The sequence below is a fragment of the Scomber scombrus genome, chromosome 24 (assembly GCF_963691925.1).
Source record: "Scomber scombrus chromosome 24, fScoSco1.1, whole genome shotgun sequence".
In the NCBI taxonomy this organism is placed as follows: domain Eukaryota; kingdom Metazoa; phylum Chordata; class Actinopteri; order Scombriformes; family Scombridae; genus Scomber; species Scomber scombrus.
Window position 1 is genome coordinate 5,451,377 of NC_084993.1, and position 25,695 is coordinate 5,477,071.

At 38.5% G+C, this 25,695-nt stretch overlaps 1 protein-coding gene across 1 annotated transcript in view; it reads left to right on the forward strand.

The window, feature by feature from the left end:
• Window positions 1-18,696, forward strand: part of LOC133976672 (neural cell adhesion molecule 2-like) — a 268,406-nt gene extending 249,710 nt beyond the window's left edge. The window contains 2 exon segments of the mRNA XM_062414931.1: window positions 6,101-6,308; window positions 18,582-18,696. Of these exon segments, the coding sequence (XP_062270915.1) occupies window positions 6,101-6,308; window positions 18,582-18,696 (323 nt within the window).
• Window positions 18,697-25,695: the final 6,999 nt, after the last annotated feature.

Below are 25,695 nucleotides of genomic sequence, written 5' to 3' on the forward strand. Positions count from 1 at the left end.
CTTCACTCACATCAGAGCTTGTCTTCTTCCTGCTTAGAAATGGACAAAAAGGAAGGACTCATCCCTCTCCTTCAAACCAGTCTGGATTTAATGATTATGCTTAATTCTCCGAGGCCCTCCTCAGAAAAACTTTCTTTCTAACGCTCCTCATCACATCCCAAAGTGAGGACGTAGGACGTATCCTCGCTCACATCCACAAATGATTATGTTCATCCCTACACAGATTAGCAGCTGCTACCTGCCTAATCAATGAATGCCCGTTCGGTCATCATTAATCGAGTTACTTCCTCTCAGATCCAATCGAGGGACGGTCAATCACTGCTCAGGCCTAATGAGTTAGTATTGTCAAAGTGAGATGTGTATGAATGGCTTCATGGTGCCACACATGCAGCTGGATCTCTAAGAATAGAATGATGCTGCTAATGGGCCTATATTTCAACAAGTAATCAGAAGAAGTCAGTAAAAGGGTTAATAGAGCAGGGAAATAGGAATTAATGGCCACTGTGTGTCAAGAATTGTAGAGTTTGTGAAAATTAAAGTCAGACAGAACTAATTACTTATTTCTAAGAAGTTCTCGAAAATGGTGTTGGAGCAAAATTCAAACGCCTTAAACACTTCCTCTTTCTAATATAAAGTTACCGCTACAAGACAAGCACTTTATAGTCACTCTGGGCTGGAGGTAATAAGTGGGCTACAGTTTCTCTAACCAATGACAGCATGAACAAACAGTAAACCAACTTCTCTCTCTTGAGTTTACATTCAACTCAGTACTGTTACTGCTAAAACTGGCGCCCGTTAAACAACAGCAGGTAGGAACTAACATGACCCTGAGGGTAAGGGACATAAATAAGCAACTTGAATGTTTCACATAAGCACACAATGTTTGCTATAGTGCTGTAAATAATAGCTACTGGAATAATAATGTCATAATAAACAGAAAAAGATGCAACTAAGCAACTAACATTTTTTGCACTGAAAACTGGATATCTGTGCTGTCTTGTAGTGAATAGTTGATCCCAAAATTGACATGATGAAGGCCACTGAAACAATGAAACTTGAAAAATATTTGAAACCTGCAGAGTTAAACTTTTACATATAAATGAACTACATTCAAGCTCTTTGATTAAGCCTATAAAAAACAGATAAAGATCTCTTTGTATTTCATAGTCTACACAGTTTTTTAATCCAGTGTTGGGTTTGACATTGGTGTGCTGGCACATACTCTATGTGCATGTGAACTAGAAACATCCACCAGTAGAGATGTCTAACTTCCCTTTACTTTATAAAGAATTACATTTTGGAGCTTTTGATTGGGTTGCTTTGTCTATATATTCTTTAGAAAGGTCACATGCACAAGGAATCATGAAAGAAATCCATTGATTTCTGTATTTTGACAAAAATAAAGCAGCCATGCATGCTTGCAACAGGACATATTTTCCTCAGTGTCTGAATTTTTGTCTGAACCAGTAGGTTTACTTCTTATGAAAATGCCAGTCTGTGTCTCTTTGCACATTCTTTAGAAAGTTCTGGTTTCCTACTGACACACAAGCCCTCTACGCATGTGACTACCAGAGAGTGTTGACAGCTTGGTATTACCTGACACACAATTAATACCCAACCTCTTAAGATAAGTTAACAGATTTAATGTGAGAATAAAACATGCCTTTAAATGAATAAATAATCGTAGTCTTTGGAAATCAAAGGACAAAGAAGATTGGATTTACATGCCCCGTGCAGCTTTAGACCTAAAACACCCGCAGGCAGTTTATCACCCTGACCTGCGGGTTATTACACGGAAGGGTTTTCACAGCCACTGTTGCCTCTTGCATCAGTTTGAGTGCACATGCTCAACTCTACTCGTACAAGAGTAGAGCAGCGTTGCCCTCTATTTTCTGACAGACCCCTCTTGCAGAAATGACCTCATTACTTCTCCTCACTTTTACACTTGCTGGAAAAAAAATCACTTTGTAAAACACTTTATAAAACTTAGCGTTATATAACCTCTCTGATTTGTCTTGTTTTGCTCTCATCATAATGTTTTTCTTGAAAGTATTAGTTGTTAGAAGGCATCTTGGCTCCATACTTGAAATCAGTTTGACTCGTAGCCACACACTTGTTTTGCTGTTTCATCTCTGTTTATTAAATTTCAAGTTAAGCTGCTTTTCATGCCTTAATTGCTTATGTGGAGATCTGAGCTGTTTCAAGAATTAAAGCATCTTGTCTCTGGCAAACAGAAGAATGGAGGTGAAAAACAAACACAGGCTGTCATAATAAACCGTTAATGCATTTTCTTTAAATGTATTTCCTTATACAATTTCTACATGTATATTGTGGTAAAGGCACCCAGCAGGTAACCTTGGATTCGTACTGAAACATACAGTGCGTGCATTCAAAGAAATTCTGTTCTTTCCTTATTCTTCACAAGATGGTAAAGAATGTACTTATGGCTTCACAGTTTGTGCGGTTGCTGAGTCCTTGAGGGTCCCAGTGTGAAGTAGTAAGACCTCAGGACACGTGAAGAAGTGAATGTAATGTTTTTCTTTTATATCGTGAAAAATTCAATTAATACACCGAAAAGGATCAAGTTAGATGTACATTTAATTATGTCACATATTGTATGTTCAAATAATACACTTTTTTTTTTTTTTAATTCTAGATCAATTTTAGTAAATTGTATTGTAGCCTTGAAGTGTAAAAACACCAAAAAATTGGACAAAACACAGTCACAAACAGAAATTACATCATAGCAAACAAAAAAAATAACACAAAAACACATCAACAAAACACAATATACAACAACATCCTGTTGATGTAATTGTTAAATATATTTAAGTTTCATCCAACACTGTTTTGAATCTCAGGGCCACCGTACAGTTACCTTTCATTCATTCTGGACATATTGTACCATGTCTATAGTATATAAACAGTGACAATAATAGCTGATGCTGTCCATATTGATATATTCTATTCAGGTGCTCCTTCAGCCAATAATGCACCCTTTATATTTTACCACAAATCCGACTCCGTTCTTTTGGAAATTACTTCCAAACTTGGGACGAAATATAATAAAAAAGCTGGCAAAATGGCTTCAAATAAACAAGCGTGTAGCGTATCAATCCAACCTCAAACTGTCAAGCCGCTGCTAAGCACTTCAGAGTAATACTCCTTATTGGATGAAAGTCTGATGTTTATGGATTTCAGTCTTTCAGTCTTAGAGTTCTTGTTGGCATCCCCCAAAAAAAGGACACTTAAATCTTTATCCGTGCAAATGTTGTGGATCTTGATACATGGCACAGCTAAATACTTGGGACCAGTCCTTCAATTGAAAAAGTTCCGATTAGTTTTCAATTTAAAAGCAAATGCTTGCACTTTAACTTTTTTTTTTTTAAGTTTTTAAACTTTAATTGGTGATTTTATTTGGAAAACATTTGCATCAAACCTCAACCAGTTTTGTGAGTCACTGTATTTTCTGTGTATTATGCAAGAACCCTGCCTCAAATTCTTCTAAGTGCTCCATTATTTGCAGTGTCATAAATAATATAGTATAAAACTGACAAGAGCTTTATGTGATATAAAAATGTAAACACTGATATGAATCCTTAAGGCCACAGCAGTCTTTTGATGAAAAAGAGTGTGTTCTCTTTCTCTTCTGGAGAATGCGAGTGCTTCAGGGGAGCTGGAGAGGTGTTGTTTACCGCCGCTGAATCTGTGGCTTCAGCAGCCAAATTAACTCAGATAAACCTTCAAAAGGTGAGATACAAAACAGAAGCCTTTGGCGGTGAGAAAATATTGATCCAGTCCACAAGTTTCAAATCCCATATCCCCGGATTCTGAAAAACGCAAAGTGTTTTAATTAGACTTCCTTTGCCACAAGGTTGTTCTTCTTCTCTGTCTTTCCTGTTTGTATCTCTCTGCTTTGACTCGGTGCCAGTCGCCATTGTCTGCAGTTTCAGCTCTAAGTCAAAAACAAAGTCACTGACATGAGACTCATTTGGTTTGTGGCACACACTGAGGACTACCAATGCACAAGTAGAAGTATTTGGAAATTCACACATTTTTGTTGTGCTGACTGTACTCCAGCATACAGGATTTGAAATGAAACAGTGACTTTGAGCTCAAGTGTTACCTTTCCTACACTGGATGTGAATATTATAGATACACCTTGAAGTTGAAAGTCAGCCCTTACACCAAAGCATGTGGTGAAAAAGGAGAGCTAAAACAATCGAACATGTCTAATACTAAAACCCTTTAACAAACCCTAACCCCTAACCCTCTTAAAAATAGCATACCCAAAATGAGACAATTAACCTTCTTGATTGCAGCCATTATCCAAGCCTCTTCTGAAAGGTAACTTAGAAGTTTGCTATCAAAGTCACAATTAGTCCAAGTTATAGTGACCAAAGAAACTCTGCTGCAGAGATATTTGGGATCGTATTTGGTTTACACTGATAGTTTGTCATGGTTGAGTGAAGTTCCAACTGGATGCCATCCCGAATAACAAACCTCTTCCTTGCTTACTGAAGGGTAAAAGTTTTTCCTCCAGCCACGCCTTGTAAATGCCTCTACTATTGACCCAAATTCACCATTTTTATACAGCATGTTCATGAAAATTTGAAACTGAAAGAAGACTGTTTCAGCCCCTGCAGTTGCTCACAGTTTCTTTATGTGTCGCCACAAAGGAGAGAAAAAAGCTCCGGCAGCGTTTAGTCCTTGTATAGTTGGGCCTTTTTTTTTTCTAACTACAAGTGTCAGACTTCACCACTCGGCCTTCTCTTACACCTTCATGTTAATATCTGATTCCCCTTTTTTAACTCACAGGCTATTGAACACCCACATGAACACACTTAAGTAGAATAGTTAATTCACTGTCACTCTTCCGTTGCTGATTACTCCTGGCAAGGTCTGACCTCCAGCTGTCAACACTGATCCTACAGTGGATGTTCAGTTTGCTTAACCCCAGGATCACTTACGGGCACAATTCTATAAGGCATGCGTCCACTGGGAGCCTCTCTTCACAGTACTGCTTTCATTTTCTCATTACTTTCAATTGAAAGAAGGTCCCGCTGCTTGTTCCTGACTGAACCTAGAACTGATTGCTGACTACTCAGAGAGAAAGTATTTCAACTTGTAGCTCAAAATACAATCTTTGTTTCCTGCATGAATGTGTTTAATGCTGCGAGCTACGAAATAAGAGGCACCCAGTGGACACAGGGGCTGAAGCATGGTAATGCTGACGCTTGCTGCCTTGAGCTGCAGTGTGCAGCGTAGCTAAAAGTGTTCGCTAACTTCTGCACATGTGGGCGCAGAGACATTGACAGCTGGCACAAACTAGAGAAAGTAGATGAAATGCCTGAGGGCAAATAAGGAAGAAAAAAGTGTTTTGTTGTGTAGTTTTAGGGCTACACAATGCTTGTGGCTCAGCTTTGTCAAATGATCAATGCATTTTTGAAGTTCCTCAATAGATAGGCAGCTGCAAAGCTTCTAATATTACAAGTAAATCACAGAGTTAAGCCTTTTTTACCTGTTTTGGTGCATTGTAGATCTCCATTTCCAAACTTATTTAAGTCGTGGAAGCTTCTGTCCTTTGACTGTGAATGGAAAAAATTTGTAAGGCTGAAATTGATTTGTTTTGGAGATTTGGTGGATTCGTGCTAATAATCGAGATCCCCCACCGAGGATTGTGTGGAGTTGAGGCGTTGTGGATTAGGACTTATCTATGTGTTGGAAACTCTCCAACTGGCTCCAGAGGAATATATTGACCTTCCAGTGGTAGAACGGTAAAAAGTTTTTTGGGTTGAGTGTGCTCTTGTTTGGGTCATCTTTATAGTTTTCTGGTTTTACATCCAGAATACTGTTGCACATTCAACATATAGATATGGGGGGGTTCCAGCATAGTGGGGGAGTTATGCAGGGGTCAGGCTCCGTTACAGAAGGTATCTGACCTGTGGACCCGTCCTTGATCAAAACGGTGAATCCCTCCCAGCTACTGACCCTCACCTATTTCTATACCTTAAAAAAAACAAGTGTATGAACCCAAATTGCTAACAGTGTTTTCTCCTTGTTGTGTCTGTGTTTCTGCGTGTGTGTTTCACTGCCTTAGCAGAATCCCTGTTCAGCGGCCTGGGGCTTGGGGCGGTGGTGGGCCTCGGCTTCGGAGCACTGCTGCTGTTCCTCGTGCTGGTGGACGTCAGCTGCTTCTTCCTGCGTCACTGTGGCCTGCTGATGTGCATCACACGCACGCTGTGCAGCAAGAAAACAACCACCAGCGGCAAGGGCAAAGAAATAGAGGAGGGCAAGGCTGCCTACCTGTGAGTGCTTTTTTTTTTCTTATGGATTGTCATTTTACAGGAACTCAGTCAATCAAAGGTTTTGATTTCTATGGTAACAATGGTAGGGGGTCGACCAATAGTAATCAATAGTAATTTTATACTTTCACTCCACCACATTTCAGGGGGAAATATTGTACTTTCTGCTCGGCTACATTTATTTGACAGTTACTTTTCAGATAAGGATTTTACATAAAATAACATTGTAATGAGCTTATAAATTACAATACACTCTCCAATATTTCACAAAAATGCAAAAAAATAATCCAAATTCAATGTTATGTAATAATAATAATTTATAGAGCGCTGTTAACAATACTTAAAGACGCTCTACACAATTAAAGACAAATTAAAACAGTAAAACCATACAGAATAAATGAAAGCACAATCCATAAAATCAATGCAGAGAAGAAGAAATAAATAGAATAACAAAACAAGTAAAAGAATACATCAAAACAATCAAACATTAAAAGCCGATTTGAAAAGGTGGGTCTTGAGAAGTGATTTGAATTTGATTAGGTCAGAGCAGTCTTCTTTTCCTACACTCACAGATTTTTCTCATGACCTTCACAAAGCAGTTTAAACTAGCTTCACCTCGAGCAGCTACAACAATTAAATGCTGCTTAAGAATCAACTTATTAATATTTATAATGCACATTAAAAATGTAGCTAAATGATTTTAATATATCAGTCACAGCCCACAATGAAATAAATTTAGCTGGAAATACTTCTGCACTTTTACTTAAGTAGGGTTTTAAATATAGTAAAAGGAAGAAGAGTACTTCTCTTACCACTGTTCAAATGTTATATATTAACAATATTATTGTTAATATGGGAAACTGGGAATGTCAGCCATCATAGAAATAGATCATAAGATTTTAGATACGTTTTTTTTTTTTTTTTTACTTCCAAACACAGCTCCTCTCACTGGCCAGACCTGCTCCAGTATGCTCTGTACCATCTGTGACACAGCAGTGTGCACATCCTACAGTGATGATGGGCTATTACTTTTGATGTGTAACCAATGAGATATAATGGTGACTACAGAGAGAGGCTAATGCATCAGAGCCAAAGTAGCCTTTATCGGATTAAAACAAAAAAAGGTTCCACTAATCATTAAAATTCTGAATATCTGATCCGATAATCGGCCACGACAATAATCAGTGGGGATGTATTAATATTTGTCAGTCACCAGGTCATGTATGCTTGTAAAGGGACCATCTGCTGTGGGTGTATCGTGACTCTTGTGGGTTACATTGAGTCACTCGGGCAACTTTTTTTTGTACATGATAATGAACTCATGATAATAAACGATGAACTCAAAGACCTGAATGAATGAATACAAATCTATGCTAAAATCAAAAGTTCTGTTCTAAAACTTTAGAGAGGAGATTAAAAAGTACTTAGAGTTCATTCATTCATTCAGTTCCTTTATTATTTCTCCAAAAATTGAATTAAATCTGTAAAAATTTTCTCATTTTGTCCTTTTTGTTTAACCGACTCGTCCACTATATTTCTTTCAATCATTTTGCAAGTCTCAACTCTTAAACATAGATGAATAGCACAATGAAACTCTTCCTGTTATGTGCAGCTTTAATTTGAACAAAATCCTCTTAAACATATTTACTGTGAATGAGAAAAGGAGACACTTCTTTTTACCATTTAGGTACACCTACAACAGCCGCCCAACCACCTTTTCAACCACAGTATGTCTTTGATTATGTCTTATTCACTTCCATCAGTGCCTTTCTCACAATGTGCTGTGAGTTCATGTTTAAGTATCCACGTTTGCATGCGTTGTGTTGCGTTCATAATGTGCATGTGTCAAAGTGTCTGTAATTCACACATTGACTTCCTGTGCTGCCATTCTTAATGTCTGTGTGTATACATTTAATGTGAGCATGCAAGTAGTTTGAGTGACCCCTTCGTGAAAAACAGCAAACACATATGTTTTTAAAATTTATTATCATCAGACAGCGTGCAATTATAAGCTTACCCCCATGAAATCCATACTACAATCGATTTTCTGATTTAGTCCCACTACTATTTCATGCCTGATGCGAGCCAAACCAAGGTTTTTGTGAGAAAGCACCCACAGAATCTGATTCATTGGCCTCAGCGGTGCCATTTTTGTGTTCAGACTATCAGTGTGCCAGCCCAGTGTCTGCTAAAGAGAAGGATGCAGAGAGAGGGCACACAGAAAGAAAGGAGGAGGCTGACTTTTGCTGAGTCACTAAAGCTCACGGTGCTGGAGGGCTGAGTGACTGCCGGTCCAGACAGCATGCAGAAACCACGTCAGCTTTATGTTACAGTCTGCGCTGTAGCAGCAACTCACAAAGGCATTTATAGCCTTGCTATACGTTACTGTTCCAACTTTTTATGGCTATATTAGAGTTGATAATTTAGCACCATCACATCACAAATACAAAGCAGTGTTACGGGCATACAGTGCTTCACATAAAGTGCAGCAGAACGGTGCAAAATGGTCCTGACAGGCAAACGTAGCTCCATATTTCTTATACAGTATGGCTCTTATCATCAGAGTTTTGCACATCATTCATATCCTTTTTCTACTGCTTCTTTGTTGCTGAGATGCTGTGACATGGGAACTAGGGTTGTAATGGTAGAAAAAAAAATATACATACAACAGTGGTTAATTGGCCAAAACTACTAAACAGTTTATTTTTGTTGCAGTGAAAAAGAAAACAACCTTTCCATTTCCTGCCAGGAGTCAGTACACCTGCTGACAGCTGTTTTAAGCTGATTTATGGTCTAACTGTTCAGTAGTAGTTGAAGTAGTGTAAACTAGCTCCACCTAAAGCCACTTCAAAAGTTACATGCTGCTTATACACCAATGCTTCAGTATTAATAATCAAATGATGTCATATAATGTTGAAAAAAATAAAGCCATGTTAAAAGTCCATTTAACTGAATTTTAACTGAAATTGCAACTGCCTTATTACTTTACTTTATCTGCTTTTACTTTCATACTTTAAATTACATTTTGCTCACTAAGAACCCTGAACAAATATTTTTATAATTGTTCTGAATGGCTTCAAAGGCGGAGTGAAAAGCCAACTCACAGAGAGGAGAGGGAGACAAAGAGATCGGATTACAAGACACAGCTGTTTTACAAAACATGCATCTTCCAATAATACATATACAAAAGCATGTGGAAAAATAAAGACAGAAAGAATGAAAAATCCCAAATGTACTGATCTCAGAATAGAAGTGTAACTAATCCACAGCTTAACCCAATAAAGGGTTCCTTACTGTTCTCCCAGGCTTTCTCCAAGTAACTGGCTAGTTTATAAGTTTAATACCTACATGCAATTTATATGATTTACTTATTTATTTATTTTTCATATTGAACCACCAACTCAGTCTGCAAGATTTAAGATTCAATAACTTCTCCCCAAAGAGCAATTGTTTGCACAGCAGTAGAACAACACAGCACAGCACAGCAGAGCAGAGCACACAACAAAGACAACACCAAACACAGCATGCATTAAAAGATAACAAAAACAACAGATATATACAAGTGAAAACAAATCTTTGTGCATGATTATAAGTAGTCAAGTTTCAGTGTCCCATGATATTAAATAGAGTGTTACTATTATAGATGCATATGATGGCTAAAACTGCAAAAATAGGATCCACATTGTAATAAACTAGAATTATATTTCAACCATATTAACTCAAGTATCCATTTGGAAAGGTTACTTATTCAACTGTATAGCATAAGTGATCATTTTCACAACTTTTCATTTGTGTGCTTTTCAGATTGTCCCTCAGAATATGTGATTTAGTATAATCAATCACAGCCATGGCCACTTCTGCAGTTGCTATGGCAAAGAATGAAATCCACATATATGTGTCTATAAAAACAGATGCTAAACATGGACCATGATCATTGGTGTTTATTAAAAATCTTGTATATTCTTTTAAATTCAGGACTTGTTTAAAAGCTTTCTGTTTGTATGTTTGCAGCCTTTTTAGACTCAACAACTGCAACTGGTGTCTCTGCATCATCAGATCTCAGCACAGAAATTGGTTACATAACTGATAGGAATGACAGCCATAACTGGGATAACAAGACTCCAGTCAGTTTTTCTTTGAGCTATTGTGGAGAGAAGTAGTTATGCAGTGGTCTGCCGAACAATGAGTCACACCACTGAGCTGAAGTGACTATAATGAGATAACGTCTGAGATAATACAAAACTGACAGACTCCTTCTGAGTTTGCAAGAAGTCAATAGTTAGTGTGACTGAGACTGACATTACGAACCTATAAAATGCATTTCCTGCAGTAAATGCATGTGAATGCTGAAAGCTGAACTGACTCTCAAAGCACTGCTGAAATACAGAAAATATGAAACAAATTACCTGAAAAATCTTAAAGCTCAAATGTGTTGACTGCACTGATAAAACAACTTGCTGAAGCTGAAGAATGTAAAACTAAGAACATACATATCACTAAAGAGCTGAACATTTTGATGTTTGAACGGTTTCTGTAGCTGAAAGTATGAAGGAGTTGTAGTCAAGCAAAAAAATGTTAGAAGGAAAAGATTACAGCTTCGAAAAACAGTAGTGTGAATGCTGAGTCAGCATCCAATAATGATATCGATACGAGCATACAGAGTGATAAATTATCACAAGGTGAACTTTAAATGAGGAAGATGATAAGTGCCACAGATCAGAGATGGTGGAAATTGAGAGCTGTGAGAGATTGTGTCTGCGTGTGTGGGCTGGTTTAGGATCAAGAGAGTACTTGGAAAGAAATTTGAAGGTGACAGCTGGTGCAGCTCTGGACATTTCTAAGACACACAGGTTTGTGGGTCGATGAGGTCATACACAGTCTTCACTTTATGTTCTTTCACCTCAGTTGATGCCGAAGCCTAGCAGGGAGCAGCCAGCAGCCAAGTGTCCTCTCAGCGGTGCAGATTTAGCTTAAAGTAAGAGATGGACTAGTGGATGATGGTGAATCTGAGTGTTATGAATCTGCAAAATTGTGCCGAGATCAGTTGAAACACCCTGAGCTTCACGGTCGCCTTAAGGAAACTTGAAAGAATTGGCCGTGTTCACACTGACCCAGTTGACTTCAAAAGTCAATCCTTGCTTATATTTTTTGAGTGTTAAAGTCAAGTTCTTGCCTTGCACCATGCCAGTGGAAGAGAGAGACTTGAGCACCATTATTCTGGGCAGGTTAACAGAGCTGTGGTCTTCTGTGTGCAAGCAGTAGGAACAGAGAATATCTGTCTCTATCTCTGCTGTTTAACTGTAAGGCAGTGATCCAGGAATAGATTTATACGCCTGTCTGACCCTCACACAGAAGTAGAGTCTCATTGCAAACACAGATCTTAATTTGCTGTTATTAGAATAGCTCAGCACTGACACTCAGATGAAAAAAGTGTCTGAGTGGAACTGTTTGCTGCAAATACATTTTCAATACCTTTTCATGAGGATTTTCTTTATTCTAACCCAAAGATGAACCTCAAACTATGTTTTTTAAACTGCTGAATGAACTGAAACTACTGAACTTATCAGAATTCAAGGTATGACTACAAGTGCAATAACAATGTATATGTTGAGGTGATACTAGGGTTGGGGCTGACATCAGTGAACAGTTTGCTGTGTAGTCAAACTTCAGGGGTTGGAAGAAAATGACTAATTTGACTCGAGGGAGACCAGACTTTTATGTGTCTTCATACTCTTATGACTCACAGCAGGACGTATAAAACAAAATGCTGGATTAGAGTGTTGAATACTGAAGAAAAAATCATACTTTGAGCTCCAATGTTATCTTATTATTTAGATTTTTGTCAAAGTATACTGTGAGATCACTTTGATGCGTTGAAGAAAACAGACATTGTAAAAGTCAGATAAACAACTGTTTCCGTTCTCCACAGCACCCTCCAGAATTCATCTGATTGCTTTTATAAACTGGTTTCACCCCATTAGTGTCAGAAAAAAAGAACAAAGTGTGCAAATTGTCATGAATCAGCAAAGAAAATAATAACTACAATCTCACTTTTTTTACAATCTTCATAGTCAAAGCTAGAAGAAAATCTCACCCAATGTGACCCTGCTACAAGGTGTTATTCTAATAAATCTTTCATTGGGTTGTGTAATGACACCTTTTTTTCATTTAAATGTATAATGAATGGAAAGAAAAGGGGTGGTTTTCACATATACAGTATATACTGTATTAACTTGTGGATGTTGTGTTAAGTTAAGCGCAAAAAAAATCATTAAATTAATGGATTGTAACCACTCATCCATGATTAGATGCTTTAATTGAATTACTGCCTTAAAATGTTGTGCTTTGTTGCATTTTAATCATGTAAGCAAATGCATTCTTCCCCTTTGACATTGTCTTACGACTTTAGTAGAAAAGGCAAGTCGATAATGTTTTTGTAATTACTCTCACTTCCAGAGGGGGGAGACAAATGTCCCACACTGCATCTTTAATCAAATGTGCAGCAGTGTGGGAGTATTCTGACTTTGTAAATGGGAAGAAAAAAAAACTTACATCTGCTCGGCCTTAGAGGATGGGAGGGAGGGATTGGAAGAGTTACCCTACATTACATCTGTTATTCCGACACACACAGTCATGCAAACACGCTGATTTCTTTTTAACATGTCAGGTAACAAGGTCTTTGATACCCGTGTGAACAGCCAGTGTCCGTCAGCAGCCGTGTGCGATGTCAGAGTGTCCTTGTGTTAGACTTTTATGCTCACTATAAAATCCTGGATGTCAGCTTAGATAAAACATGCCTTCAGAAAAATAAAAATGTAATTGTAAAGCTTTAGAAAAGAGTCTAAACAAACACCCCTGGGATATAACATGATTTAGACCTTGGGTTACCTCATTCATCACCATGAAAAGCAGGGATTCCAGTCAGTATGGCCTGCCGTAGATGACCTCATGCTTCATTAACGTCAGCAGAGGAAAAGCACAAGATGCCCCTGCTGTGCTGTTGTGTCACTCAGAAGCTTACAGATTGTGAATGCACATCTGCATACACAAGCTGTTTGCTTTGTGGCCCACACATTATTTTAAACATAATATCTGAAGGAGTGTGTGGTGTGTAAATACATACAAAATACAGTAAGTGGCAGCGTGTGCAGGAGTCTTGTTCAGGTGAAACATCGAAGAGAAAGAAATTACATAACAAATTGTTAATTTTTCTTTGACATTGACCTGAAAAACAAACGTAATTATATTATACCATAATATAATTAAAAAACACATATAAAGAGTCTGCAAATAGTTGACTTTATTGAATATGTAACTGAAACTGGACTTGTATTGTGTTTTTTTTCTCTGATTTTAAACTGATATTTAACTTTTTTTCTGATATCTTAATTGAAATTGGAAGGCAGAGTTTTCAATTCTGTGACTTTGGAAACGTTTTACCTCTATGTACTTTTGCTACTACGATGCTGGAGCTAGTAAAAAATACATAATAAAGCTTGAAGTTGGGGGTTGCCAGATAATCAAGTATCCTCTATACTCTCCACTCTTTTGCTCTTTATCATAATAATCCACTTTTTACACACAAACAAAACAACTCTGTATAGATCTAACTGGTGATATGAGGAATAGTTTAGCAACATTTGTAGCGTCTATAGCCAAATTGACACACATGGATGGACATCAGCGACATGGAAGCACTGCTGAATTGATTCAATCCACTTTTAATCACAGCACACAGTTTTAATCAGTTTGACCTTCATAACGGAAACTAAAGGTGTCAGTATGCTTCAACCTTTCTGTCACTTTTTTCCTGTACAAAATGACTTTGCCTTGTTTTCATATTATTGCCCATGTCACCTTTCGCCTGTCTCTATGACGCTCAGAGCAGCAATAAACACTTTGGCCTTCAGACATGTTTGGACATGTCACATAAACTAGATTGTTTTGAGCATAACCTGGCCTTAATCCTCACAGTACCAGCTGCTCTGTCAGCAGCACAGCTCCTCAAGCACTGAAAGGACAGCAGGGGGACAAACTGTCCTCACTACACTGATCAAATATTTACTGGACAAAAATAGTTTTTAAGTAGACTTTACTGTATGAGTAGTATGCCCATAGTGAAAGTGGAGAGCTCATAAATTGGAGGCCTTGACCAATCATTACAGAGCTAATTAAAGTCCCCAACATATAGACAGTTGGAGATGTGTGTGATTTGAATGGCTGAGTGGGGAGGTTTTGTATTTATAAAGTGAGTAAAGACAAAAGAATCAACCCAACAATACTGACACTAAGTCCTACATGTATAATCTTTTTAATATCCAACTGAATTGATATGTTGGTTCAAAATTCCTCCCTTCCCTCGCTCAATATGGAGTTTGCACACAAGAAAAAGGAAGCAGCTAGCTGTGAAACATTCCCATATGTTGAGAAAACCTCCCCATCTGAATATAAGTCCAATCTGGGTTTGCATGAAGCTAATGGGACATGAAATTGGCTCCGCTGTGCAGGAACTTTAACATCCACCAATCAACCAAAGGGGAACCCCCTCTGGCCGATAGCAATATTTAGGCTTATTAGGTACAGTGTCATGCAGGGCTGCTGATTGACATTCATGATGTAGCTCTCAGAGAAAGAAAACTTTAGTGCGGCTATTTGACGGTGATTTTATGTTGATGTACAGGGTCTTTTAGAAATTGACAATATACTTGAAGAAATTGGGCAAAATCTAATTAGATATGGTGGAACAGCATTTAGGCCATCAGTGCACAGAAAAACTTGCAACTGACTCGCCAGGTGTGACACAAAATGGGCCTTTAAATAAAGAAATAATTTAGATATAATTACTGAATTAAATGAACGCTCTCTATCAGTGATGGCTGACTGATTAATGTTCAATATTTAATTAAAGGTTAACATAATTGAAATTAAACTGTTCCGGTCAAACCCTTAACATTTTGGGAAATAGTCTTGTTCGCCTTCTTTCTGGGAGTTCAATGAGATTAGATTAGACATTTGTCTTTCCTACATATTTGGGGCTCATTCTTAGCCAGAGCACCTTGAAAATGCAAATTATTTCACATTTGATTGCTAAGAGAGGTGATAGGGAGCAGAACCTTGAGTCAAAAGCATGGCTGAATGGTTTATGTTTCTGAGGCAAGGTGACAAACATGTCTTGAATGATTAACAGGAGCTGGAAAGACAGCAAAGTAAGAACCAGCTCAACCTTGTGAACTCAGGAAATGAGTAGCCCTCAGCCAAAGTGTGTTAATACCAGCCTGCTGGTAGCCTGATACTGATCATCTTAAAGCACACTGAGCAGGATCAAGTCCACATCTGCTTTCTCTGCTTCTAACCCAATCCCTTCTTTTTAATCTCTAGATAGTAATTTAAAAGTAGACACCCAATGAACAAAACATGAGCGACACAAGTACACTGATGAGGTGAATCTAGGCAAAAGCCGCAGTTCTTCATTGATTCTCCTCATTAAATTTACACCAATCCCAAAAGATGCACTGTAGAAAAAAAGCGGTTTTGAAGCTTTGATGTGCTAAAAAGGGGGCTACAACTCAATAATTTCCTCATATTTTGTACATTCTGGTGTTTATTGTTATCCATGTTTTTTTGTGTTGCTCAGCCGTCAGAACAAACTGCTGCTGAGGCACAAATTTATTTACAAAATGGAACGACAAAAGATAAACTGTTCATTTCGCATTGCTCCGTGCATGGTTCATATTAGTTTCTCAATAAGTGGTTTTTGGCTGGACTTATGTATTGTGGTGGTTACAGCAAATAAAACAGCTGTTCAATGTGTGTTCTGCAGACTTATATTATACCCAAAGATGAAGATATAACATGAAAAACACCAGTTAATCACCTGTGATATATGGGAGATTTAAATAGCTTTTTATTGCCTAATTATGGTCTATTTTAAATGTCCAAATGCAGTATGAGTTTAGTAAAATCAGAAATATAAATGTTGGCCATTAAAACAAAACACGTACCTCATAGCAAAGCCTGACAAATATTATAAATTGTCACCATTTAAATTATATTATGTCACTTAATTATTTGATTCTGTTATTTTTCTCAGTCTCTGTATTAACTGCAGTAGGATAAAGTAGTTTAGTGTGCCGAATACAGATAAAAGCCCTCATACATCATATTACTGGAAACACACGCTGGTTAGATTTTCATCTCATGGCCACATTATCATAAAGATAAAGCTATGATGTCCTGCTGCTGAATTACTCGAAAGAAGACACGCAGAAGATGAGATGAGCTGAATAGCTGAGAAGAGGCAGCCAGCCAATCCAATGTCTCCTGCCTAATAACACATGCATGTATATTTTATTTCTCCCTCTTTTTTTTTCTCCTCCAAATGAATCAAATCAAAAGAAAATGGGATATTAGGCAGCTCTGAAGTGATGTTATTCAGGCTGACACAGGCAGAAAAATGAGAGCACAATGAGTGTAGACTGAAGAAAGAGCTACATCAAGGTAGAACAGTGTGCAACCAGGACAGGCAGGACAGAGGACGATGCTTTAAATGCTGTAATATTTTAGGAAACTGTTAAGTTATGTACAATGTGCTGTTTAAAATGCATAGATAAGATCTGTTTAATCCAAGTCCAGCTCACTTCCAATGATAATGATACATTCCGTTTATACTTTCTGCATTTTAAAATATACTTTGCAGCTTGGATTATGTTCACTGACAATATTTTTAGTTCAAAATGAGCCATGTTACTATACCACACAGAAGTCACACTGAGGTGGATGGATTGTAAGGTGTACAAAATGCAGGACCTGGACATTGAACATCTGGGTTTGCATTCCTGCTTCATGTGTGTTGTTAGGTTTAGGCTGCAAAAGCACGTTGGTTGAAGGGCACATACCATGTTTTTTGTCATTATGTGTCTTTTATATACTGTATATACATGACAGATGTCTGTGAAACAATGTCATAAACATGATCAAAGTTCCAAAACATGATGTGAACGTATGTAAAAATGTTGACTTCAGCCTGCTCTGAATGCCTAATATACAAAGTTATCTCTAATTTACCTCAGATTTGGGCTTAAACATGCATGGATGTATTGGAGAAGGTTATATTTTAAAAAGAAGCTATATTATAAAAGAAGCTAAATATGACTACTATTGTTTGTTTTGATTGATAAGCTTCCTGAAGAAATGTGCATGTCATGCCCTCTTTAAGAAAAGACCATAGATATTGAAGTAAATACATACTGCCTCTGTCTGCCTCAAGTCAGCAGCGCCTTTTATAGCATCTGAAGGCACCATGTAGAGTTTTGTTGTAAACAGTCTTGTTTACATTCACTTATTCCCACTAAAACCCACTGTGTGTATCACTGGAGCCTAACGGATGTGTTGAATGGATTTTCTTGTTTATAAAACATTTGCAAAGCCGATTATTACAAAATATTTAAATCCTAAATTGTTTACTTTACGTTTATCAAAAACATTTCTTCACTATGCTGATATAAAAAGTATAATTTAAGCACATTTAATATATTAGCTGTTGCAAATCATTAGTAAATAAATGTACAGTAATCGGTAAGACACAGGCTCTTCTTCCTCTATTACCATTCATATGAATATTATGTAGTTGTTACTCTAGAAAAGTGGACCTGAGTGGCATTCATCCCTAATGAATATCTGGAGAAAATCCAACAAAAGGGCTTGCCAAGTCAAGTTTGGTTGTGACAATGCTCATTTCATCTTCCTCTACCATAAAATATCCAAGCACTGGAAAGAAGCATAACACAATCAAAAAAAACAATGTCTATTTTAGGTCAAGTGTCCTCTGTTTGACCAACCACACAAGCCCAAAGAAAGCCATTTATGTGAATAATGCCTTTCTTTTACCCTGTAGGCACTGTTATATTTAATATCCCTGCTGCCTTTTCACTTCATTTAAATTCAGCTTTATTAATCCCAATGGGGGAAACTCATTCATGCACCAAAAGGTCTAAAAGGTGATTACTGTGATTACTGGTGGGCTCTAAAGCAGGAAAGTACACATTTTGTGGAGAAAACCATTAAGCCCACACTCTCTCATTGCAGTCTTAATCTATCTAGCATTTACTGTATGTGCCTGATTCATACAAAAACACCCTCCAGGTAGTCACTCTGAAGTCTGTGCTTGTTCACGTTATTTGTAAGTGTGCTTGAAGTTTTTTGTTATCACCATACTGAAGTGAAGCATACACTCTTATATGCTTTCTGCTTCTGCTTCTGCTTCTTCTTCTACCACAGGAAGCTACCGCTGAAGGAAGAAAATGGCAAAGAGTCTCTCAAGCCGGATACGATTGAAATCAAAGTGCACAGTGACAACAGCATCCACACAAAGCCCGACGACAGCAAAGCGTAAAGGGTCGGTCCCCTCGCCACCAAAAGAACATTCGGATCACGAGACCAAAACCCAGAGAAAATTACAACACTGGAAAAAAGTGGAGTAAAATACCATATCTGTTTATATCAATGCCCCAGTGAAAGGCATGTGTAAATACAAATAATAGAGAGAAAATACAAAGGAAGTAAGGGTCAACCTTTTAGACACCCTGAGTGATAAATGTATCATGTTCTTAAAAACATGGCATCAGTGGAAGGCTCTTGTTGATCAATGATTGTATTTCTTTTTTCTTTTTTTTGGCTTTAAATTTGTTTCTGATGATGCTTTTGTCATTTTGTGTCATCCCTTTCTTTTCCACACTTTCATACAGGTAATGGTTATAAATCACGTCTTTAGCCCAACTCTACGACGTCTCCCCCGGCAACACAATCAGAAACGCAGGCAAAGCTTGTATGCAAGTTTGCCCCTTATCTCACAATGCTAATGTTTTGCTTTTCTTTACTTTTTTTTTCGCATGGGCCAACCCTCACTGCGGGAGATTACAATGATTCAAACCCAATCTCCTCGTTCCATGCCTGAGTGCTACACTGCAGCAACCTTTGTATGCCTTTAATAGCCGAGCTAGGTGAATGGCTAATGAGAGGCAAATACTTGAGCACTGTGTTTCAAGCTAGCTGGCTCCAGCAACAAAAGCTAAACCACTTTTAATGAGATTCAAGGCTTTTATTACTTCTGGAAATCATGACAAGAGGCTCTTGCGAGGGGAATTTCTTTCTTCCCAGCAGGGTGAAAAATTATACGAAACAGGAACTAACCATGAATTATGAAGATGAATTTGGACTCTGAAGGGCTGCTGGATCTCACTTTTTGTTGCAGAAAAATGAAAAAATAATAGAAAAAGAGAGAGCATAATGTGCCGTCTTTGAATTATACAATATAATAGCATACCCCACATGTGCATTGATGTCATTATTACAAAAGCCTGTTATACTGACACTGAATATTGCTCTTTAACAACACGTTCATCATCAAAGTGTTTTTTTCATCCTTGTTCAAACTGCATACAACATACATTATGTCTTTGCCCGAGGTTAACTGCACCGCAAGCCTGTTTGCGCTCAAAGCATGGGAACAAACTGGTGACATGCTGACAACATGAGTGTGTAATTTCTGTTTGTAATGAATGATAAACCTCTTTATTCATCCCTGTCTCAGATCTGCCTCAGATGCATTTCTTTTTCTTCTAAAAAACCTTTCGTTTCTTGGTCTGAGCGCTTTTCTCTCTGATGTTGTCATGTGTTGTACATAGGTGAAGAAAAAAAAAGAATATTTTACAAAGCTTTTATGTAAATATACCCGGAGGGATGTGTCTTTTTTCGAATGCAACAGGCTTGGCTTTTTTTTTTCCTCCTCATATAAAAACTGTTTTTTTTTTTCCTTTTGTTGTGTTTTGGTCCAAAGTTCAGTGATGGTGTAATAATGCTTTTTTTGAGCCATTTGCTTTCCCTTAAGAAAGTCAATGCCCTAAAGCTATTTCACAGCATTTCAATGAAGGCAGTATTTATGGCATTAATGTGCCTTCTCTCTTTCTTTTTTTTCCCCCAACCCCTTGTGGCCCAATGCCACCGCAGCAGTAGGGACCATCAAATTAATTTTTGGTCACGACTTTTTTTTTTTTTTTTGCCCCAGAATGTCTTGATGATTTCATTTTATTGTGGTGCTGTGGAATTCTGGGAAATGTAGTCTTAGGATTGTTGATTGTAGACAGTGACACTGGACAGAAACACTACCTAGTACAACTAGATGTCAGGTTGGCTACAGAAATCTGGTTTCAGTACCAGGTAACGCATCATCACGTGTGTGTATATGTATATGTGTGTGTGTGTGTGGGTGTGGGTGTGGGTGTGGGTGTGTGTGTGTGTGTGTGCATACATGCATGGGTGGGTGTATACACTTTGTTGTATGTCTTCATGAATCAGGTTGCATGTATGGTTGTTGAATGTATCTGCATGTAGTGTGCGTGCGCGCGTGTGTGTATGTGTGTGCCCATTTAAATTTTTCACAGAGCATCCCAACTATAGATAATATCCTAAATTAAAGAGATAATAAGTCAACATCTTTATTTTGTTGTTATTTATTTGTTTATATTTATATTAAGCTGTGTCATTAAGTACACTTCTAAGCTCCATAATGCATTATGTGGCTCTGCAGGTCATTTAGGTTATGATGACCATGCGCCAAGTATGAATGTCCGAGTGCTGCGAGTGTCTCTCTGAGCGTGGAGCGAGTCAGTGAGAGCTCTCACACTGAGTTTCAGAGTCTGCTCTGATAGGTAAAATCTGATTATGTAGTTCTCGACAGTGATTAATTCCCCAGGCTGCGGCACTCCACGCATGTGTCTGCGAGCCCTCCCCTCCTCCTCCTCCTCCCCTCACCCCGCCACTGCCACCACCCCCCTCACCACTATCCCTGCCTTTCCATTGGTTTTTATCCCAGATCTCCTCGCGCTGGCTTTGTTTTCTCACAGCGAGCCCATGTACCTGCATATCTCAAATGGATGGTCCTGCCATGGAGTGGTTCCGCTGCCTGTTACAATGACTGTAAATATGGGAGCACAGTGCCTGGAGGCTATACGATTTGTACATGTTCTTTTGTATTTGAATATGAGTCTAAATCCCCCCTCCCTCCTTAACCCACCCCTTTCCTTCCCTCGTCCCCTCTCGTCCTCCTTTCCTCTGTCTCCTCCACAGTCCTTTCTTGTAGGGGGTAAAACAAGTGTGTTTGAGCTCAGTGTACAGTATGTGTCCATGCTCCCTGCGTCCCATTGGACTGTCCTCGCTGAGTGTGCTTTGTGCAGGAGTTGGGAACTATTGATGTCTCTCTGTACGTACCTGTGGAACACTTGTGACTCCTGTCATTTGCCGCTGTAAATAAACATGTCCTGGTAGAAGAGAGTGAGACGCTGTCATTCATGATTTTTATTTGTGCCTTTTCACTGACTCTAATGGGTTTCCTAAAGCATCAAACAAGTGTTGAGCAAGAAGTGGAAAACATTCGGTGGTAATATTTTGCCATGAGTGCTTTTTTTATTCAAAAATTTTAGAAATGAGGTTTTATCACCAACTGCAGTGTCAACTCTGACTGTGGAGGCACTTATGCACGCGGCTTTCGAGTCCAAGACAAATGTCTCTACAGGGATGATAAAGTATATTGTATCCTAACTGGCAGTGAAAAATATATATTTAGAGTTTATTTAGAAACACCAGATTTTTTGCATTATGGTTTAGGGTGCACATATGCTAAATTTACTCTGTTGCTTTCTTGCCAGGAGTTCAAACTCAAAACAACTCTCCCAGAAGCCTCTCAGTGGTGAGTCAATCTTCTTATCTAAATCCCAAAATGTCAAATTACTCCTTTAAAAGTATATATTTTTCAGATTATTCAGTTTTACTACAGAAAGAGGCCATAACAATACCATCTGTCCAATTTTGGCAAAACTACGGGGTATAAGGTAGCTTGTAATTGCCTTAATTACTCATGAAGGATCATTGTTTATATGCTTACACACTCAAAAATCATTTATGAGATACTCAGCACAAGCATGCCATAATTGCAACATATAAAGCTCCTTTAAAGCTCAAACCATGAAAATACTTTCAGACGTTTAGATTCTCTAGATTTATTTCACTTTTTTAAGCAACAAACATGCATTTATGTGTGAAATATGCTCTAACAGGTCCAGAGTCTTTTTTATCAGTGCGAGAATACAAAAAAAATCTTGAGTGTGAGATTGTGGGAGCATTAAACATGATGTGAAATGAAAGCAAGGTATGAATTTCTTTCATTTTTCACATTCTGGGCTTTGCTGTGAGGTAATGTTACACTGACCATCACAGGGGAAAGAAGATACTGTCATAATACTGATACTGGGTGAACATTTCATTCTAATCCTCTGCATTGTAATAGGCTATGCTTTAGTCTGCAGCAATCATGAGATAAAAGCAGACTACTCCTCAAAGACACCATTTTAATAGCTTTTAATTTTTTCACCGTTGAAGTTGGCGCAGCTCATTTTTCCGGAGGACACAGTGCTATTTTCATCAAGGTCATTCCTAAACCTCCATAACTCTGTTTCAAATGGTAACTGTGTTGCATCTAAATCTGTCCCCCCTTCCTTGAAACAGAAGTGCTTTAATGATAAAAAAAATTAAAAAAAAGCCGGAGACAGTGAGAAGCTCAGCTCAAAGGAGGAATTAAAACAATTCTGAATAGCACGGAGGAGCCACAGTGTTCCTTAACAAAGCTGCCCCCTCTTCAGCACTCATTTGAAGTCAGCAGATAACGTTTCTCAGACGTCTCTCTCCCACGTGAGGGAGGGAGGGAGGGAAGCAGCGGGTTGCCTGTTGGATCCTGGATGCAAGGGCCTCTGTTAACAAGGGGAACAAACTTCAACTTCATCTCCCACAGGGGCTCAAAGGAAGCCTGCACATCAAACACCGAGTCTCATTTGGATGAAGAGATGCAGGGAAAGAGATATTGGCCGCTCTGGGGGGGTTAGAGGGGGGGTTGAATTAAAGAATCACAAGAAGAGAAGAGAAGAGAAATAAGTGAAGTCATCCTCTCCTTAAATTTGTCACGCAGCAGCATGACAGTCTGTTACAGGTGATTATTTTTTTTCTACACATGAAGTCAGACAAACAGCACAAATGTTGGGCCACACATAAACACACACACACACATAGGCAAACACTGTGTTTTAGTCCAATGAATGCCGCTGGGAAGTCATGCGCCACATGAAAAGATAGCGCAGTAAGCCTTAAGGTAATATTTCTCCTCTAATCTTTCTGTTTGCAGAGACTCCCATGATACAGTGCGCTGACAGCACCTTAATCCCAATTTTGAGAGAAGTTCGGGAAAGAAATCTCACCACCATTGTTAAAGGTTTTTTTTCTCTCTCGTACGCGTTCTCTCTCGCGCGCAGGATTCCACAGTGACACGCAAACTTATTTCTGAAAGTTTGCCAAGCAAGTAGAGCTTTGCCACTTGGGCGAATCATGGACAAATCCAGCAGAGAGCTTTTTGGCAGGTACCACCCTCCACTTTCTTAATCTGCTTAATTTCAGAGTCTCCCAGCAGTGGTCCGACTCTCCTATGATTTGACAGGAGAGGAGATGGGGAACAGCAGGTGTGTGTGTCTGATGCCATAAATCTGTCACGGCAAAGAAAGTACTTTCTCTTGTTTGAAAGTTTTACCTCTGTTGCACTTGTGACCACGCCCAGCAGTGATATGGCACTTTTTGCGACCTGATTGTGATTTCCCTTCACACAGAGTATGCAACCAAAGCAAGATTTCTTTAATGGTGTGGAAGTTATTTGTGTGTGTGTGTGTGTGTGTGTGTGTGTGTGTGTGTGTGTGTGTGTGTGTGTGTGTGTGTGTGTGTGTGTGTGTGTGTGTGTGTGTGTGTGTGTGTGTGTGTGTGTGTGTAAAGAAGCCATTCAGCATTTGTTTACATTCAGCGTTTCTCACCAAAATGTATTGTTTCCTTCAGGCATTTCCTCTCTGATTAAACCTGCATTGTTTACATCAGTGTTTGCTAGTGTTAATCTCCTCTGCCTTTTACCGACACATTCCTTTGTTTCTTGGCGCATTATTTCCACTAACTATCAGTGGAATGCTTGAAATTGCCTGCAGAAAAGTGAAATTCATCGCTGCACGCTTCTGTGTCTCTACAAAGAAATATGAGTCATGCTAACAAAAAGCAAAACTCCACAGGGCATTTTTAAGCGATTGAGATTCCCCCCTCTGTTCTGCACACATCTTCACTTTAATAAGTCAGTCTGACCTTATATACACTCTTATGTAAAATCATAGCATCTCCTTTGTTGACTTTTCAATCACTTGAAAGAAAAAGCATGAACTTGTCTGAGTTCAAGGGAGCTTTAGCACAGTCTTAGTAGCTTTGTATGTGCAGATGTGCTTTGTTTGGCGATGACGCTCGAAGAAATAAATGATTTCTACACTTTGCATGAAAAAATAAAGGATTATTCTCAGAAAATCTATGGTAACAATCTGCTAGAAATCACTATTTCCTGGGTAAAGAATTAACTTTTACTCTCATGCAAGAATAATGCTTTACACCTTTTGTGACAGGTGATAGATAAGCAGCCCTTTGCTTTGCTTTCTTCAGCTTTCTTCATCTGGTTAAAGCTCATGTCACCACTGAATGATAGCAACTGATAGTAAAGAGCAAAGTGACATTTAGTTATAAATGTTGCAGGTTACTTCTTGAAGATGAGTATTATTTTGACAAGTCATTTATTGAATCGCTTGGCTGGCCCCTCTTTCACTTTGCAGGTAAAGCAGCACGATGAAGGATGCATGCAAATATCTGCCGTAGATGCTGAGAACGGAGGAGCTCCCTAAAGATTTGCAAGGAGAGTTGAAAAGGTGAATGCGCTTGGAAGCGTTCCACGTTTTGACGCATAGAAGATGAGTTTGAGCAGATTCCTGCACTGTAGCTGTGACTGAGAGACATTTCCCCTCAGTATTTCCATCATGAGCTTTTCTATCAGTAAGTTCAGCAAAGATGCATCACTTAGCATATCTATGAAAGCCATTACATGCCCACATCCTCGTCCATTTGGAGCTACAGCTAAATATATTCACATCTGTCAAATTCAATATAACCCTATTAACTGGTGCAAAGTGGAGCAACTGGGCAGAGAATTTCTTAACGTCCTCAAGAACCTGCTGACTTACTGTATGTTCTATAAATTTAAGATGAGGTCATGTCACCCGCTGCGGCTTCCTAAATTGGCTTTCCGAGCGACTCAAACAGAAAACATTGCACTCTGACAACAGGGAGCAGGAGTGGTAACATAAATTGTCGTGGAATAAAATAAAGCCGCACTACTTGTATTTTCTTTATTAAAAACCACTAAACATCAAGCAATAAAACAGTCTTCCTACTGTCTCTCTTTTTTTTTTGGTGCCAACAAGCGAGCTCTGGAGGGAAC